At 46.9% G+C, this 15,663-nt stretch overlaps 1 protein-coding gene across 1 annotated transcript; it reads left to right on the top strand.

Annotated features, from left to right (window-relative positions):
- The first annotated feature begins 2,076 nt into the window (after window positions 1–2,076).
- Window positions 2,077–11,019, top strand: KLHL11 (kelch like family member 11). Its single transcript, XM_044297920.1, has 2 exons — window positions 2,077–2,585; window positions 8,515–11,019. Exons 1-2 carry the CDS (start codon window positions 2,155–2,157, stop codon window positions 10,094–10,096), a joined length of 2,013 nt encoding a protein of 670 aa, XP_044153855.1. The 5' UTR covers window positions 2,077–2,154; the 3' UTR covers window positions 10,097–11,019.
- The last annotated feature ends 4,644 nt before the right edge of the window (window positions 11,020–15,663 follow it).

Here is a 15,663-nt window from a genome sequence, read left to right on the forward strand (position 1 = left end):
CCCCCCCATCATGTGGCATTATTAAGTCCCCCCCCATCATGTGGCATTATTAAGTCCCCCCCCATCATGTGGCATTATTAAGTCCCCCCCCATCATGTGGCATTATTAAGTTCCCCCCCTATCATGTGGCATTATTAAGTCCCCCCCATCATGTGGCATTATTAAGTCCCCCCCCATCATGTGGCATTATTAAGTCCCCCCCCATCATGTGGCATTATTAAGTCCCCCCCATCATGTGGCATTATTAAGTCCCCCCCATCATGTGGCATTATTAAGTCCCCCACCCCTTCAGTATCACTATTGTAAGAAAAAAAAAAAAAAAGAACACTTATACTTACCTCAGTGGCAGCGATGCGATGCAGGCCTCTTCTGGTCTGTGTCCCACGCTGTATGGCTCAGGCAGCGCGATGACGTCATCGCGCCGCCTGCGCCGGCCTCTGATAGGCTGCCGGCCTAGTGCCGGCAGCCTATCAGAGCAAGGGGAAGGGACACGCCTCTCCCTCCCCTGCACCGCCGCTGGCACAGGCAGTAGTAAGGAGATGAGCGCAATTGAAGCGCTCAACTCCCTGTGCCCGGCGGCGGCGGCGGCTCACTTGGGGGGGGGGGCGCATTTTAGTTGGGGGGGCACATGGGGGGGCCGAGCATGATGTAGGGGGGGCCGTGGCCCCCTCTGGCCCCCCCCCCTGGCGACGCCACTGTCCACCACTGCTGTATTTAACTGATTCTTTGCTCCATTGATTGAAGTCGGGAAGGAATTTATTCCCCTAATATGAGGAAAATTGGCTTCCACTTTGATTTTTTTTTTTTGCCTTCCTCTGGATCAACTTTGCAGGATAACAGGCTGAACTGGATGGACGATGTCTTTTTTTCAGCCTATTTTATATTACTATGTTGTGACGCAGCTCTGTGATAAACGCGCCCTTGTCATGACGAGCTGCCATCTTGACGTCGTGCAAGCGCTTCTCTGCAGCTCCAGAATATTCCACTGCTTGCCGATGCAGATGTAAATTATAGCTCGAGTCTATGACAGCCCCTCTCTGCTGTAGATTTGCGTTTCTGACGCACAAGGGCCAGAGGGCATGTCAGCAGATTACACCTATGACACTGGCTGACCTGTTACATGTGCACTTGGCAGCTGAAGGCATCTGTGTTGGTCCCATGTTCATATGTGCCCGCATTGCTGAGAAAAATGATGCTTTAATGTATGCAAATCAGCCTCTAGGAGCAACGGGGGCGTTGCCGTTACACCTAAAGGTTCTGCTTTCTCCAGAACACCCGTGTCCTTTCCACTTTGACAGGACCAGGTGTGATGATATTTACACAGCCTGGCCCTGTAAATCAAAGTGCAGAGGGCACAGCAGTTGCAGAGAGAGCTGAGCCTTTAGGTGCAATGGCAACTCCCCCATTGCTCCTAGAGGATAATTAGCATATATTAAAACATAATTTTTCTTAGCAATGCGGCCCCATAGGAACATGGGACCCACACAGATGCCTTCAGCTGCCAAGTGCACATGTAACAGGTCAGCCAGTTTGATAAGTACAATTCTGCTGACAGATGCCCTTTAAGGGCTCTTTCACAGGAGCCTATCACGCTCAGTGTAAGCGAGGGATCGTGCAGTCTGGACTTCAGAAGCACTCGGCATTCTCATGATTGATAATCATACTGACAGCTTTATGTCAGATTTTCCCCACTGCAAAAAAATACCAGAAAAAAATATTCTACAAAAAACTGCAAAAACCAAAGGTGGCCATGAAAAGGCAAGCAGTGCCAAATTCATGTGGTGTAAGGGACTCATAGGCAGTCATCATAAACACTCAGAGCCTCCAATCAGATCACTTCTTATATTCCTTAACCTGCGTTAGAAAAATGAAAACTAGAATATGATTGGTTAGTTTTGCCTGCTCTCTCAGTACCTCTAGTCTACATGGTACTGGTCTCCAGAAACATGGACGCGGCTGGAGAGGTGGAGACACGCCTATAACTAACCTACACCTCTAGCAGCGCAATAACCTCACGCAGGTAAACGTGATGACGCCATCCGCGCATTGTTCCTATAGACGCCTCCCCTATGCCTAAACTAGACTGACAGACTGTGGTGACGTAGGCGGTTGTCAGGCTGGACAGTCGGTGGCTTCCCCACCCTGGAGACCGAGATGGCTGCGGCAATAGCCATGACGTCGCTGTCTCCGCAGCTTCCACCTCAGGAGGATGCAGAGCAGCGGGATGGCGCCTTAGAAGATGGAGAGGCCGAGGTGTTCTTGTCGGAGAGTCACTGCTCGGAGTTGGCATGGCGACAGAACGAGCAGAGGAAGCAGGGCCTGTTCTGTGACATGACTCTGGTGTTCGGGGCCGGAGGACGCGAGTTCCCCGCTCATCGCTCCGTGCTGGCCGCGGCCACCGACTACTTCGCTCCGCTGCTGTCCGGGCAGTTTGAGGAGTCTCGCTCGGGCCGGGTGGACATGAAATGGAGCTCGGAGCCTGGGCCGGACCTGGAGACTGTGGAGGCCGTGATCCAGTACATGTACACGGGGCAGATCCGTGTGTGCACCGGCAATGTGCATGAGGTGCTGGAGCTCTCTGACAGGTGGGGCCGCCGATCTCCCCGGGGGTCTGGCCATAGGGGGCTATAGATCACTCATCTTCTACCTGTCACCTGGAGGGTCCTGGCCATAAGGGGCTATATATCACTGATCTACTACCTGTCACCTGGAGGGTCCTGGCCATAGGGGCTATAGATCACTGGTCTACTACCTGTCACCTGGAGGGTCCTGGCCATAGGGGGCTATAGATCACTCATCTTCTACCTGTCACCTGGATGGGTCCTGGCCATAAGGGGCTATAGATCACTGATCATCTACCTGTCACCTGGAGGGTCCTGGCTATAGGGGGCTATAGATCACTGATCATCTACCTGTCACCTGGAGGGTCCTGGCCATAGGAGGCTATAGATCACTGATCATCTACCTGTCACCTGGAGGGTCCTGGCCATAGGAGGCTATAGATCACTGATCATCTACCTGTCACCTGGAGGGTCCTGGCCATAGGAGGCTATAGATCACTGATCATCTACCTATCATCTGGAGGGTCGTGGCCATAGGGGGCTATAGATCACTGGTCTACTACCTGTCACCTGGAGGGTCCTGGCCATAGGGGGCTATAGATCACTGATCTACTACCTGTCACCTGGAGGGTCCTGGCCATAGGGGCTATAGATCACTGGTCTACTACCTGTCACCTAGAGGGTCCTGGCCATAGGGGGCTATAGATCACTGGTCTACTACCTGTCACCTGGAGGGTCCTGGCCATAGGGGGCTATAGATCACTAATCATCTACCTATCATCTGGAGGGTCCTGGCTATAGGGGGCTATAGATAACTGATCATCTACCTGTCACCTGGAGGGTCCTGGCTATAGGGGCTATCGATAACTGATCATCTACCTGTCACCTGGAGGGTCCTGGCTATAGGGGGCTATAGATAACTGATCATCTACCTGTCACCTGGAGGGTCCTGGCCATAGGGGCTATAGATCACTGGTCTACTACCTGTCACCTAGAGGGTCCTGGCCATAGGGGGCTATAGATCACTCATCTTCTACCTGTCACCTGGATGGGTCCTGGCCATAAGGGGCTATAGATCACTGATCATCTACCTGTCACCTGGAGGGTCCTGGCCATAGGAGGCTATAGATCACTGATCATCTACCTATCATCTGGAGGGTCCTGGCCATAGGGGGCTATAGATCACTGGTCTACTACCTGTCACCTGGAGGGTCCTGGCCATAGGGGGCTATAGATCACTGATCATCTACCTGTCACTTGGAGGGTCCTGGCCATAGGTGGCTATAGATCACTGATCTACTACCTGTCACCTGGAGGGTCCTGGCCATAGGTGGCTATAGATCACTGATCTACTACCTGTCACCTGGAGGGTCCTGGCCATAGGGGGCTATAGATCACTGATCTTCTACCTGTCACCTGGAGGGTCCTGGCCATAAGGAGCTATAGATCACTGATCATCTACCTATCATCTGGAGGGTCCTGGCCATAGGGGGCTATAGATCACTGATCATCTACCTGTCACCTGGAGGGTCCTGGCTATAGGGGGCTATAGATCACTGATAATCTACCTGTCACCTGGAGGGTCCTGGCCATAGGGGGCTATAGATCACTCATCTTCTACCTGTCACTTGGAGGGTCCTGGCCATAAGGGGCTATAGATCACTAATCATCTACCTGTCATCTGGAGGGTCCTGGCCATAGGGAGCTATAGATCACTGATCTACCTGTCACCTGGAGGGTCCTCGCCATAGGGGGTTATAGATCACTAATCTACTACCTGTCACCTGGAGGGTCCTGGCCATAGGGGGCTAAAGATCACTGATCTACCTGTCACCTGGAGGGTCCTTGCCATAGGGGGTTATAGATCACTAATCTACTACCAGTCACCTGGAGGGTCCTAGCCATAGGGGCTATAGATCACTGATCTACTTACTACCTGTCACCTGGAGGGTCCTGGCCATAGGGGCTATAGATCACTGATCATCTACCTGTCACCTGGAGGGTCCTGGCCATAGGGGCTATAGATCACTGATCATCTACCTATCACCTGAAGGCTCCTGGTCCGAGGGGGCTATAGATCACTGGTCTACTACCTGTCACCTGGAGGATCCAGGTCATAGGGGGCTGTGGATATGCCTGCTCCATAGAGATCATTGGGAAAGCTGGGTGTCAATCATGATGGCAGCACCCAGCTTTCCTCATGTCCTGAACACACCAGTGATTGCACAGTATACATACTGGACATATTTAGGCTCACGTTTACTAAAATAAGTGCACCTAGACGTTGATGTTAACTGCTGTTTTAAAGAAATCTCCGCACTTGGCTCTCCAATGGGCATTGTGTGGTGGAAATGGGACGTGACCTAGGTGACGCCACAGTTTGTCCCTATCCGGCCAGTAGTTGGTGTCTGTCCCGGCAGCACATCTGTGATATCGCTCTATGCCATCTACAGGATTATCCGCCCTGTAGTGATTGATGGGGATAACCTCTGTAGTCATTACAGTTAAAGTTATCCAAAGGGTAGGGGATAACTATTAGCCTGTGGGGGACCTCCACTGATCGCTAGAACGGGGACCTCGGAATGAGCGATACGGCAGGGCAACCATGCATTCATCTCTAATAGCCTTCTGCCATTTCCAGAACTCCCATAGATATGAATGGGGCAGCAGTTCTAAGTCCCACCTACTGCTCTGTTCATTTTGGGGGGCTTCAAGAAGGGATGCAGTAAATTTTTTTTATTTTTTTTATTTTTTTTAAATCGAGTATTATATTGATTTTATTTTTATGATTAATCAAGTAATTTAATAAGAAAAAATGAATTAATAGACAGTTTTCCTTTATAAAAACTCATCAGACCCCCTGCCATCAGTCCCCAATACCCTTTTTTCCCCCCTGTGCGTTCAGCCCAAGTGCATCAGTCCCCCCCAGTTTCCAATTTCCCGCGCCGACTACAGCCTAGGTGTCCGTGTAACTGCCTGCTCTGCCATGATTGGAGTACACAAGCTGTCAAAGGACATTGCAGGTGACCACGGAGCGGTGAGTAATAGCAATCGCTTCACTCCCACTCCGTGGTCACATAACACAAACAAATCCTCGATTCAAATTTTTTTGTGTGTCAAATTACTCGATTCAATCGAGTAATCGTTTCAGCCCTAGCTTCAAGTGTACGGGGTCTCCATTCTTAAGATTAGTGGAGGTCCCAGCGATAGGACCTCCACTGATCTAATAGCTATCCACTATCCTGTGAACTTGTAACCACCAGCATACCCTTTAGTACCCCAGCCAGTGGGTGAATTGATTTGGCAGGTGCCACCACTGCGTAGGGACTGGTAACACTCAGATGGACCTTTTGTAAGCTGTTAGTAATTCATTCACAACTTCTAGCAGAAATAATAAAGGAATGGCCCTTTGGTCACATCTCTCAGCCGCTCAGGGATTTACCTCACTGCCCTCCAGTTGCTTCTGTCTCGACACGGCAGGAAATTACTGTAAATGCCATTCAGCCAATCACTGGCTACAGCGATGACCTGCCTCACTCAGTGATTGGCTGGGTGGCATTCCCAGCTGTGTCAAGACGTCAGCAGGGAGTGGGGCACAGCGGGGACCCGGGCCCCATCGGACCAGTGAGGTGACTATAATTTATCTTCTGTATAGTATGTGCAGCCTGTAGGAACCTTTTTTATATGTGTTTTAGGCCTCTTGCCCACGACCGTATGCCCTCCGAGATATACGGTCCGTGAGCAGGCCATATGTCCTGGGGGTGCACACAGCATCATAGATTACATTGATGTTGTGGATGATCATATGAGTGCAGGACAATAGTCCCGCGGGCGGCCTGATGTCCACAGCATCAATGTAATCTATGATGCTGTGTACTCCCGTGCGCACGATAAATGCCGCGCACGGACCTTATATCTCGGAGGGCACATGGTCGCGGGCAAGAGGCCTTATGCTGGTATACACAGTAATTTCCATGTATGGGGCTTCCTGACTCCCCCTGCGGCTAAGGATCGGGCTTTTCTATTTCAGCTGCCTGATCCCTGTCAGGAAATAGGTTGGTGACAGAGGTGTCTGGCGGCTGCTTTCTCCCCTCTCCTATTTCACATGCATGCTCGGCCCACCATTCATATCTGTGGGAGGATCGGGAGAGATACAGTAGCTGTTGTGTATGCCCAGCTTTATATTGGAGGGGGGGGGGGGGGATTTGTCAAAAATGACTTTAGTAATCAGAGACCTGTATAAATAACAGATACAACTAAAAGGCCCATGAAGTGCTGTTTGGGGAGCTTGAATCTCTAGAGGGGTTGATATTTAACCGCAACCAGCATTTCAACTCTCCAATTGACATTTTTTAGTGGCTGCAGTTTAATTTAGAAAGTAAATCCAGACAGAATTATCTTTTCTATCTCATAGGTAGGTGTATATAAGTAGTCATTGATTTGTCAGGATTATAATACACATGGTCATCTGCCAGAAGATCCCTACTCTTGTAACTCAAAAATATCTCCTAGATCTTACATTCCTCACCAGGAGTCTGCTAAAATGCTTGTAGATGCCCTCATCATCTCCCACCTAGACTACTGTAACATCCTCCCATCTAGCATCCTCGCACCCCTCCAATCTGTCCTCAGCTCCGCTGCCCAACTTATAAACCTCCCCCCCCCCCCCTACTCTTCTGCCACTCTACTTTGCCAGTCTCTTCACTCCCCATTGCCCAGAGGATCCAGTACAAAACACTAACCATGACATACAAGGCCGTCCATACCGGTCCCCTTCATACATCTGTGACCTGATCAATCGTATCTTCTCACATGTAATCTCCAGTCCTCACAAGATCTTTCTCTACTCTCCTCTTATCTGCTCTTCCCACAATCTCCTCCAGGATTTCTCCCATGAATCCCCTGTAGTCTGGAACTCTTTACCCCAACATATCAGATGCTGAACTACTGTGGAAACTTCAAACCTGAAATCCACCTCTTCAACCTACACTGACCCTGCTGCCTCTATACTGCCATATGACCAGCTTCTACCCTCACCTACTGTGCGTTTCCCGCATACCTTGTAGATTGTAAGCCCTCGGGGCAGGGTCCTCTCTCCTTCTTGTTCATACTTATTGTTTTATAGTATGTATGCGTACCACTTTTCATATGTACAGTGCCATGGAATGAATGGGGCTTTACTAATAATAAGGCTGAGGCTACATGGCGGTCTTTGCTGCATCACTTGTTGCAGGACTATAGCAGTGCAGCCTCTGAACCGAATGGGATTTCAGCACGACTCGCACGTTACCAGAACACCAGAATCTCTAAAAACCCACCCCTGCTAGATTTTTTTTTTTTTTGTGATTCTGGGGTTGTGGCCACAGCAGCCTGCAAGTTGGGCTGCACAGTGATCATTGGTAACCTTGGTGGCTAGGCTCCGTTGTGTGCACGTTTTAAGGTTGTTCCCTTGTGCAGTCTTGTAGTATTGTTGGCCTATTAAGGCAGTAAACTGTAATGAGCATTGCCAAAGTATGTATCTTTCATACATGTTTGCACTTTAATTAACATTACCTATTTTTAATTCTCAAACGCAGATAGGACTACAGGCCCATCGTGGCTGATGTGAGCTGAACTCACTGCATTATAGTGCACCGTGTTGCTGTGAGTTCCTGCCCAACTGCAGATTTACTATCCTGTACTCGCTGCATAATTCGAGTACAGGACAATAGACCCACGGTTGGGCTGACACTGACAGCAAGCACCATAGATGACTACGATGTAGTGAGTTTGGCTCACGAGTCATGGCGTTCCAGGAAATGTGACCATTGCATGGTCTGCATTTCACTGACTGCTCATGGCCATGTGAACGCGGCCTAATATTGTATGTAGCAGAGAGACCATAACCATTTTTTCCCTTAGTGTAATCTAACATTTTATTTTATTTTTTTCCTTTTCTTTTTCTTACTTTTAGATTTTTGTTGCTTCGATTGAAGGAGTTCTGCGGAGAGTTCCTGAAGAAAAAGCTCAATCTATCGAACTGTGTGGCCATTCACAGTTTGGCTCATATGTATACACTCAACCAGCTCGCTTTGAAGTCTGCCGACATGATTCGTAGAAATTTCTTCAAGGTGATTGAGGATGATGAATTTTATACCCTTCCATTCCACCTTGTTAGAGACTGGCTCTCTGATCCAGAGATCACAGTAGACTCTGAGGAGATACTCTTTGAGGCAATTCTAAAATGGATTCAGAAAAACGCTGAGGAGAGAGAGAAGTATTTCGAGGAATTGTTTAGGCTTCTTCGACTGTCCCAGATGAAACCCACTTATCTTACGAGACACGTGAAAGCCAATAGGCTAGTTGCAACCAATGAGGCCTGCTTGCAATTGGTTGCTGAGGCCGTCGAGGGCCACGCTTTGCGATCAGAAAACGTGCAAGCCGGAAATCTTCAGTCAATGGCCACCCACATGACCTCTTTGCCACGCTTTGGTCAGAATATGGATGTGATAATGGTGATTGGAGGCGTTTCAGAAGGAGGCGACTACTTAAGTGAATGCGTTGGATATTTTATTCATGAAGATCGATGGGTGAATTTGCCTCACATTCACAATCACCTTGATGGACATGCGGTGATGGCTACAGACAGCCATGTTTACGTAGCAGGCTCCATGGAGCCTGGGTTTGCCAAGACTGTTGAGCGATACAATCCAAGCAGAAATGTTTGGGAGCAAGTGTGCAATTTGATCACTCGAAAACATTCCTTTGGTCTTATGTCTGTGAAGGGCAACTTATATAGCATTGGTGGGCACGGCAACTTTAGCCCTGGCTTCAAAGACGTCACTGTCTATGACCCTGAACAAGATAAGTGGCAGATCTTGGAATCTGCACCTAAGATTTTGCGAGACGTGAAGGCCGTTAGTGTAGAAGACCGTTACGTTTACCTGACTGCCCGCACTCCAGTTGATAGTGATAATGAAGATGGCCTCAGAACAATTAACTGCAGATACGACATTGAAAGTAGTAGGTGGCAGGATATCGAGTCGCTGCCACTTTTGGACAACTACTGTGCATTTCAGATGTCGGTTGCATGCACAAATTTCTATAATACCGCCTCTTGCTGCCCTAAGAGCTACGCTGTCACTGTTGACGAGGCTCAAAGTAAAATCTCTAGGCAGGTCTCAAATGAAATTCTTGAGAGCTTACCCCCAGAAGTCCTGGGCATAGAGGGGGCAGCTATTTGCTACTACAAGGATGATGTTTTTATTATCGGGGGCTGGAAGAACAGTGATGACATAGACAAACAATACAGGAAAGAGGCCTATCGGTATTGTGCTGAACGCAAACGCTGGATGCTGCTCCCGCCCATGCCTCAGCCTCGGTGCCGGGCTACCGCCTGCCATGTGAGAATCCCATTCAGATACCTGCACGGGACACAGAAATACCCCATGCCCCCTAACTTGATGTGGCAGAAAGATCGAATTCGACAAATGCAAGAATTGCATCGGCATACGATGAACTTACGGCGCACTCCACGATCACAGATTGAATGCTAAACTTTTCCAGTATCTTTTTCAGATGCGATTTGCACAAGAGATGCTTTTTTTTTTTCTTTTGTTAAATGTTAGACCATGTACTGTAACATAAGCTTCAAAGCTTAAAGTGTTCACATAGTTTGTTAGTTTATCATGTGAACACTCTAATTAGCATGTCGCTGTACACATAGGAGAATGTGTATGTTAATGTACACAGGTTCTAGTGTATAAAATCTATTTATCTAGGCTTACCGGCTAGGACAGATGAGCCATGGATAAGAAGACATTCCTAGCAAATCTTGGTCAGATGTCAGGTGGCTAATTTTGGTCATAGTGTCTATTGGCAGCTTTACCGTACATCCTGGCTTATGGGGTTTGATAAAAAAAAAGAAAAAAAAAAAAAAAAGTTTAAAATATATTTGCAAACTAAGGTAACTGTGCTCATTCATGGCCTGTGGTTTTATAACTCTAAGAGGTTATAACGGCCCAAAACAGGTAAAATGTCATATTTTGGTAGATATATGGACCTTCCAAAGACATTACGTGTTACGTTGCTGATTTGCATTTCAGTTTACATGCTTCATTTACATTCCTAGATTATTATGCTTTTTTATTTTATTATTACTTTTCTTTCTCTTTTTGGCAAGAACTCAAACGGTTAATAGTTGACCACTGAATAGGTAGACTTTGTTCAAAAACTTCTTTTTTAATGCTGTGTCCGTACAGCATTAAAAAGTATTGGCTCTGTGTAGGCAAAGTGCGTATCCACTAAAGTCCTGCTTTGGTACTGGCTGGTACCTCTTCAGATTCCTAATTTAGGAATGTTTTTAAAGATGCAGATAGGAATACCAAAGTAATTCACTGAAGTCTTGTGTGACTTCGGGTGATACAAATTTTGCCTAGGCAAAGCCAATACATTTTAAAGGGACACTGACAGGCCCAATAACCATAATTAGCTGTACATATCCATGCACAGGTCTTCTAATGTGCATTAAAAACATATAAGTATCCCCCCTGTCCACATTATGAATACAGTAAACTCACGTTTTATAACCTGAACTAATCGCTGTTCTTTCTGCCCAAGGGGCGGGGTTTCAGCTCCACTTGCGCCCAGCCAGCATCAGCCCAACCGCCGTTTTTGAAGCGCCACCCAGCTCATCAATATTCACTTAGCTGGGCGGCTTCTGCGCAGAAGCTGAAAGCGAGTCCAATGCCCATAGCTTTCTAATGGGCATGCGCCGGATCTCGGAAGGTCGGGGACTGCAGAAGCCGCCCAGCTAAGTGAATATTGATCAGCTGGGCGGCGCTTCAAAACGGCGGTTGGGCTGATGATGGCTGGGCGCAAGAGAAGCTGAAACCCCGCACCTTGGGCAGAAAGAACAGCGATTAGTTCAGGTTATAAAACGTGAGTTAACTGTATTCATAATGTGGACAGGGGTTATACTTATATGTTTTAATGCACATTAGAAGACCTGTGTATGGATATGTACAGCTAATTATGGTTATTGGGCCTGTCAGTGTCCCTTTAATGCTGTACGGTAACAGCATTAAAAATAAAGTTTTGATCCGAAGCTCGATTCACTCAACCCTAGTTAAAGGGGGTTGGCCGGTTTCCTATATTGATGACCTATCCATCAGATCGGCAGGGGCCGAATCTTGACATCCCTGCCAATCAGCTGTTTATAGAGATCACATCGCTCACATTCTTTTCACTGCTCGACAGAGCCAAGCGGTGTAATTACAGCTCCTCCTTCCCATTCACTTTAAAGGGTAGGAGAAGTTACACTCTGCTCCTTCCCATGAAGTGAATGGTATGGAGTTGCTGTAATTATACTGCTTGGCTGTGCAACATCAAGCAGGTAAACGGTGAAGAGAATGCAGCTCTTGCACAAGCAATGTGTTCTCTTCAAACAGCTGATCAGTCATCAATATTGGAAACCGGCCAACCACATTAAAGGGGTTGCACCATCTGGGACATATATGGCATATCAGTAGGATATATCATAAATGTCAAATAGATGTGGGACCTGCTCCTGTCTCCAGAACAAGGCACCAAATGAACGGAGAGCACACTGCGCATGTGCGGCGTCTGCTCCATTCGCTGCAATGAGGCTGCACAAGTACCAGAGCAGCCTGTGCCAGCGTGGCCACCCCTCCACCGCTTTGGGATTTCTGAAAATAGCTGAGCCGGAGCTCTGCTATTTTTAGGGCTGCGCATGAGCAGTGTGCTCTCCTGTTCACTTCCGAGCCTCGTTCTGGAAATAGGAGTGGAAATTTCTGAATGCTTTAATCCCTTTCATATTTTTTATTCCTCCTTCGGTCTTAGTAGATGTTTCTATACTCTTTTAATGAGTAGTAAAGATGTTGAATGATTGGGACAAGCTGAGTGCTGTTCTCTGGGTTTTTATTACCCCACCTTCAAGTTCTGCCAGCCTGAGGGGTTGTATACTGCCTGCCAGCCCGGGGCGTTGTGTATACCGGCTGTACCTTTTTGTTTTTTGGTGTATGAATCTAATGACCCTTTGGATGATTGATGATATTTGGAGAGACTGTACACGTTTATGGATTTTGCTAAATTTCCTTTCTGTTTTTCAGTCATTATTGATTTGTGCATACAGTGCTGGTTATAAGGATTCCCGTTGCCCATCCAGATATCCCAATATTGCATATTTGTCACATTAAATAGCCTCTTATATTAGACAAAAGGAGTATAAGCACGCACATAGGTTTAGGAATTGCCACGTATTCCACATATGGGGCTACTAGAAATGGTTTAACCATTTCTAGCAAACTCTGCTTCATGTCAGGCTTTCATGTTGCTGTTGAGTTGTGATTGGTAGGTTTTCTTGTAGACAATTCCCATTTCGTGTTCTGGCGCAGAATCTCTGTTGGGTGTAAAGTATTAGTACCCAGACTTTTTCCTTCGATACCCAAAACCACTTTGCAGAAAGTGTGTTGTACCCAATGTAATCATCAGGCTGCCCATGAGTTTATGAAAACAGTATCAATAATTTGTATGTCATTTCAGTACATTACGGTTGGTAATTTTAATCGCCTTTCATCCTAAAGCTCATCTGTCAGCAGATTTGTACCCATGACACTGGCTGACCTGTTCCATGTCCTCTTGGCAGCTGAAGGCATCTGTTTGGTCCCATGTTCATATGTGCCCACATTGCTGAGAAAAATGATGTTATAGTTCAAATGAGCCTCTAGGAGCAACGGGGGCATTGCCATGCTTTTTCTGCAACTGTCACGCCCTCGGCATTTTGAGTAACAGGGCCAGGTGTGATCACGTTTCCACTGCCACCGAATCCCTGTGTCATGCACAGCCCCCCAGGTCCTACAACACAATGTGTACCTTGGCCAAAATGTTCTTTAATAGATGATGGCTTTCAGTGTGGTTAAAGCATTGAAAAGGTTGTCTGGGATAATCAATACTCCAGGGGCAGGCAACAACAGTGGGTTAAAAAAAAATCTTTAGGCTACCTGCAGACGTTGCAGATTACACACGGTTTTTCCATGCAGATTCTTTTGCGGAAAAAACACAGCGTAATACAGTACCAGCAAAGTGAATGACATTATACATCTCATGTACACTTCGCTTTTTCTTAGGTGTGGAAATTGACCTGCTGCCTCTGATTTTTAAATCGGTAGCATGTCCATTCTTTGTGCAGTTTTTTTTCACCCTTTTTTAATGCAAAGGTGAGAATCGCAGAAATCCGCATGAAAAACCATGCAGATTTTTTGTTTTGTAACCCACACCTGTGTGCAGCCATTCTCTGGGACCCGTTCTAGGTCATGAGACCGCTGAAGCCACTTTCTGGCCTTAGCACTGCTGTGCGCTTCTTGGACACATGATCGCTGAGGCCATTGAGCAGGATGGGTCCAATAATGGGTTCCTCATCACTTCCAGTTATCTGGAACCCCAAACCTTTTTGTCTTCTGGAGTCCGCTTTTCTAATAGTTTTCCTGTAGAAATGTTGTGGCTGGTACTTCACGGAAAGGCTTGGTTGTCTACAAGGAAATGTAGATTTCTCAGCAACATGAAAACTGATATTACGTTATATAACATGATTGATAAAGGTGGAGCACCCAGTTACCGATTTTACAAATATGCAATAATTTAGGAGATACGGAATGGGTTGGAGGGCAAAATCCTTCCGTCGTTGCACGGTAGTTCTGTCTGCCTTTTTGTTTCCGTCTTCCATCCTACAATTTGTGCCTTACGTTGCTTATTCCCAAATGCACTATTCAAATTAAATCTGTACCATTGTTCCAGATTAGTATTACTATTGATGTATTTTTATACCCTAAGACGTAAAGGAGGCCTACCAGAAGAAAGGTATAAAAGAGCCTTGAATGTACATTTTATAAATGTCATCAGAAACCAGTTGTGGACTAGTGTATAATGGGTCCATCAGAGTCGGCCAATTTCCATCTGCACTCGTCTGGTTGATAACCTATGTGGTAAGCTAGGTTCACAAACCCTTGGCTAGATGTCGATGGGCTGTGATGTCCCTAGGCTATAAATTGAGAAGAGAAATACAGGGTCATGACCTAGAGTCGATCCTATGTGTTTCTGTCATCTGAGCATCATCAGGGGTTACACTGATTCTTATTTTTATTTTTTCTTAGCAGTCCGTTGAACAGCACGGTGTCAGGTGTTGACTAAGGGTTAAAGGGACTACTGCTGACAGGAGCAAGATGGCAGACCCTAGTTACCAGGACACCATCACATTTTCAAGTTGGGATTCCTCATTAGGCCCCATTTATTCAACTGTGGAGCTGCCGTGCCCATGTTGCGAACTGCGGGCACCAGCCGTGTAAACTCTGCATTGCGGTTTACACCCATTGACTTCAATGGGTCCACGATCTGCAAGATGTGACAAAAAATAGGATATGTCCTGTCTTTAGTAGTGCGGTGGCACGGACGCGGAAGCTAACAGAAAGACTTCCATGGGCTTCTGGGTCGATGCCTCCATGCTGCAAAAGACAGGACATGTCCTATATTTCACGGATCGCTGACCCATTCAAGTCAATGGGTTTGCGGTCTGCAACATGGGCACTGTGAAACCACACGTGGTGTGAATGAGGCCTTAATCTGACATGTTACACTGTGATTCTGGGCCTAAAAATCACAATGTATATTATAGTCCTGTGAATCTTTTCTGTGGTTAAAAGCAAGATGGCAATTGCTTACATTATTTCCTGTCTGTAATGTAAACCGGTCACCAAATTGTGGCTGCCGCTAGTTGCCATAATTTTCATATAGTCATGTTCGTTTGTTACAAGCTTGCTGTACCTGGTTGTCTATCAAAATATGGTAGTTGATTTTCACTTTGCACCAGGCTGCAGATGATCAGATCAGGAGCTCCACAGTTGTTAAAGTTCCAGTGTGCCAGTGCTCGTCCAAACATAAGTTTCCCAAGGTAAGGTCTAATTAGTGTAGTGCATGGTGAAACATGTCACCATCAAAAGATTTCTAGTTAACCTGGACACCAATCCCACGGTACCCGTCGGCAAGGCCACCACTAGTACACATTTAATAAAGAATACTGTACATATAACTAATGCTGTCATGTTTAGTA

This window comes from Bufo gargarizans, chromosome 6 (assembly GCF_014858855.1).
Source record: "Bufo gargarizans isolate SCDJY-AF-19 chromosome 6, ASM1485885v1, whole genome shotgun sequence".
NCBI classification, from domain to species: Eukaryota; Metazoa; Chordata; class Amphibia; order Anura; family Bufonidae; genus Bufo; species Bufo gargarizans.

Coding starts and splice junctions, on each gene's coding strand:
- KLHL11 (XM_044297920.1), top strand. CDS start 2,155: ATGGCTGCGGCAATAGCCATGACGTCGCTGTCTCCGCAGCTTCCACCT. Junction 2,586..8,514: donor GTGCTGGAGCTCTCTGACAG/GTGGGGCCGCCG, acceptor TCTTACTTTTAG/ATTTTTGTTGCTTCGATTGA.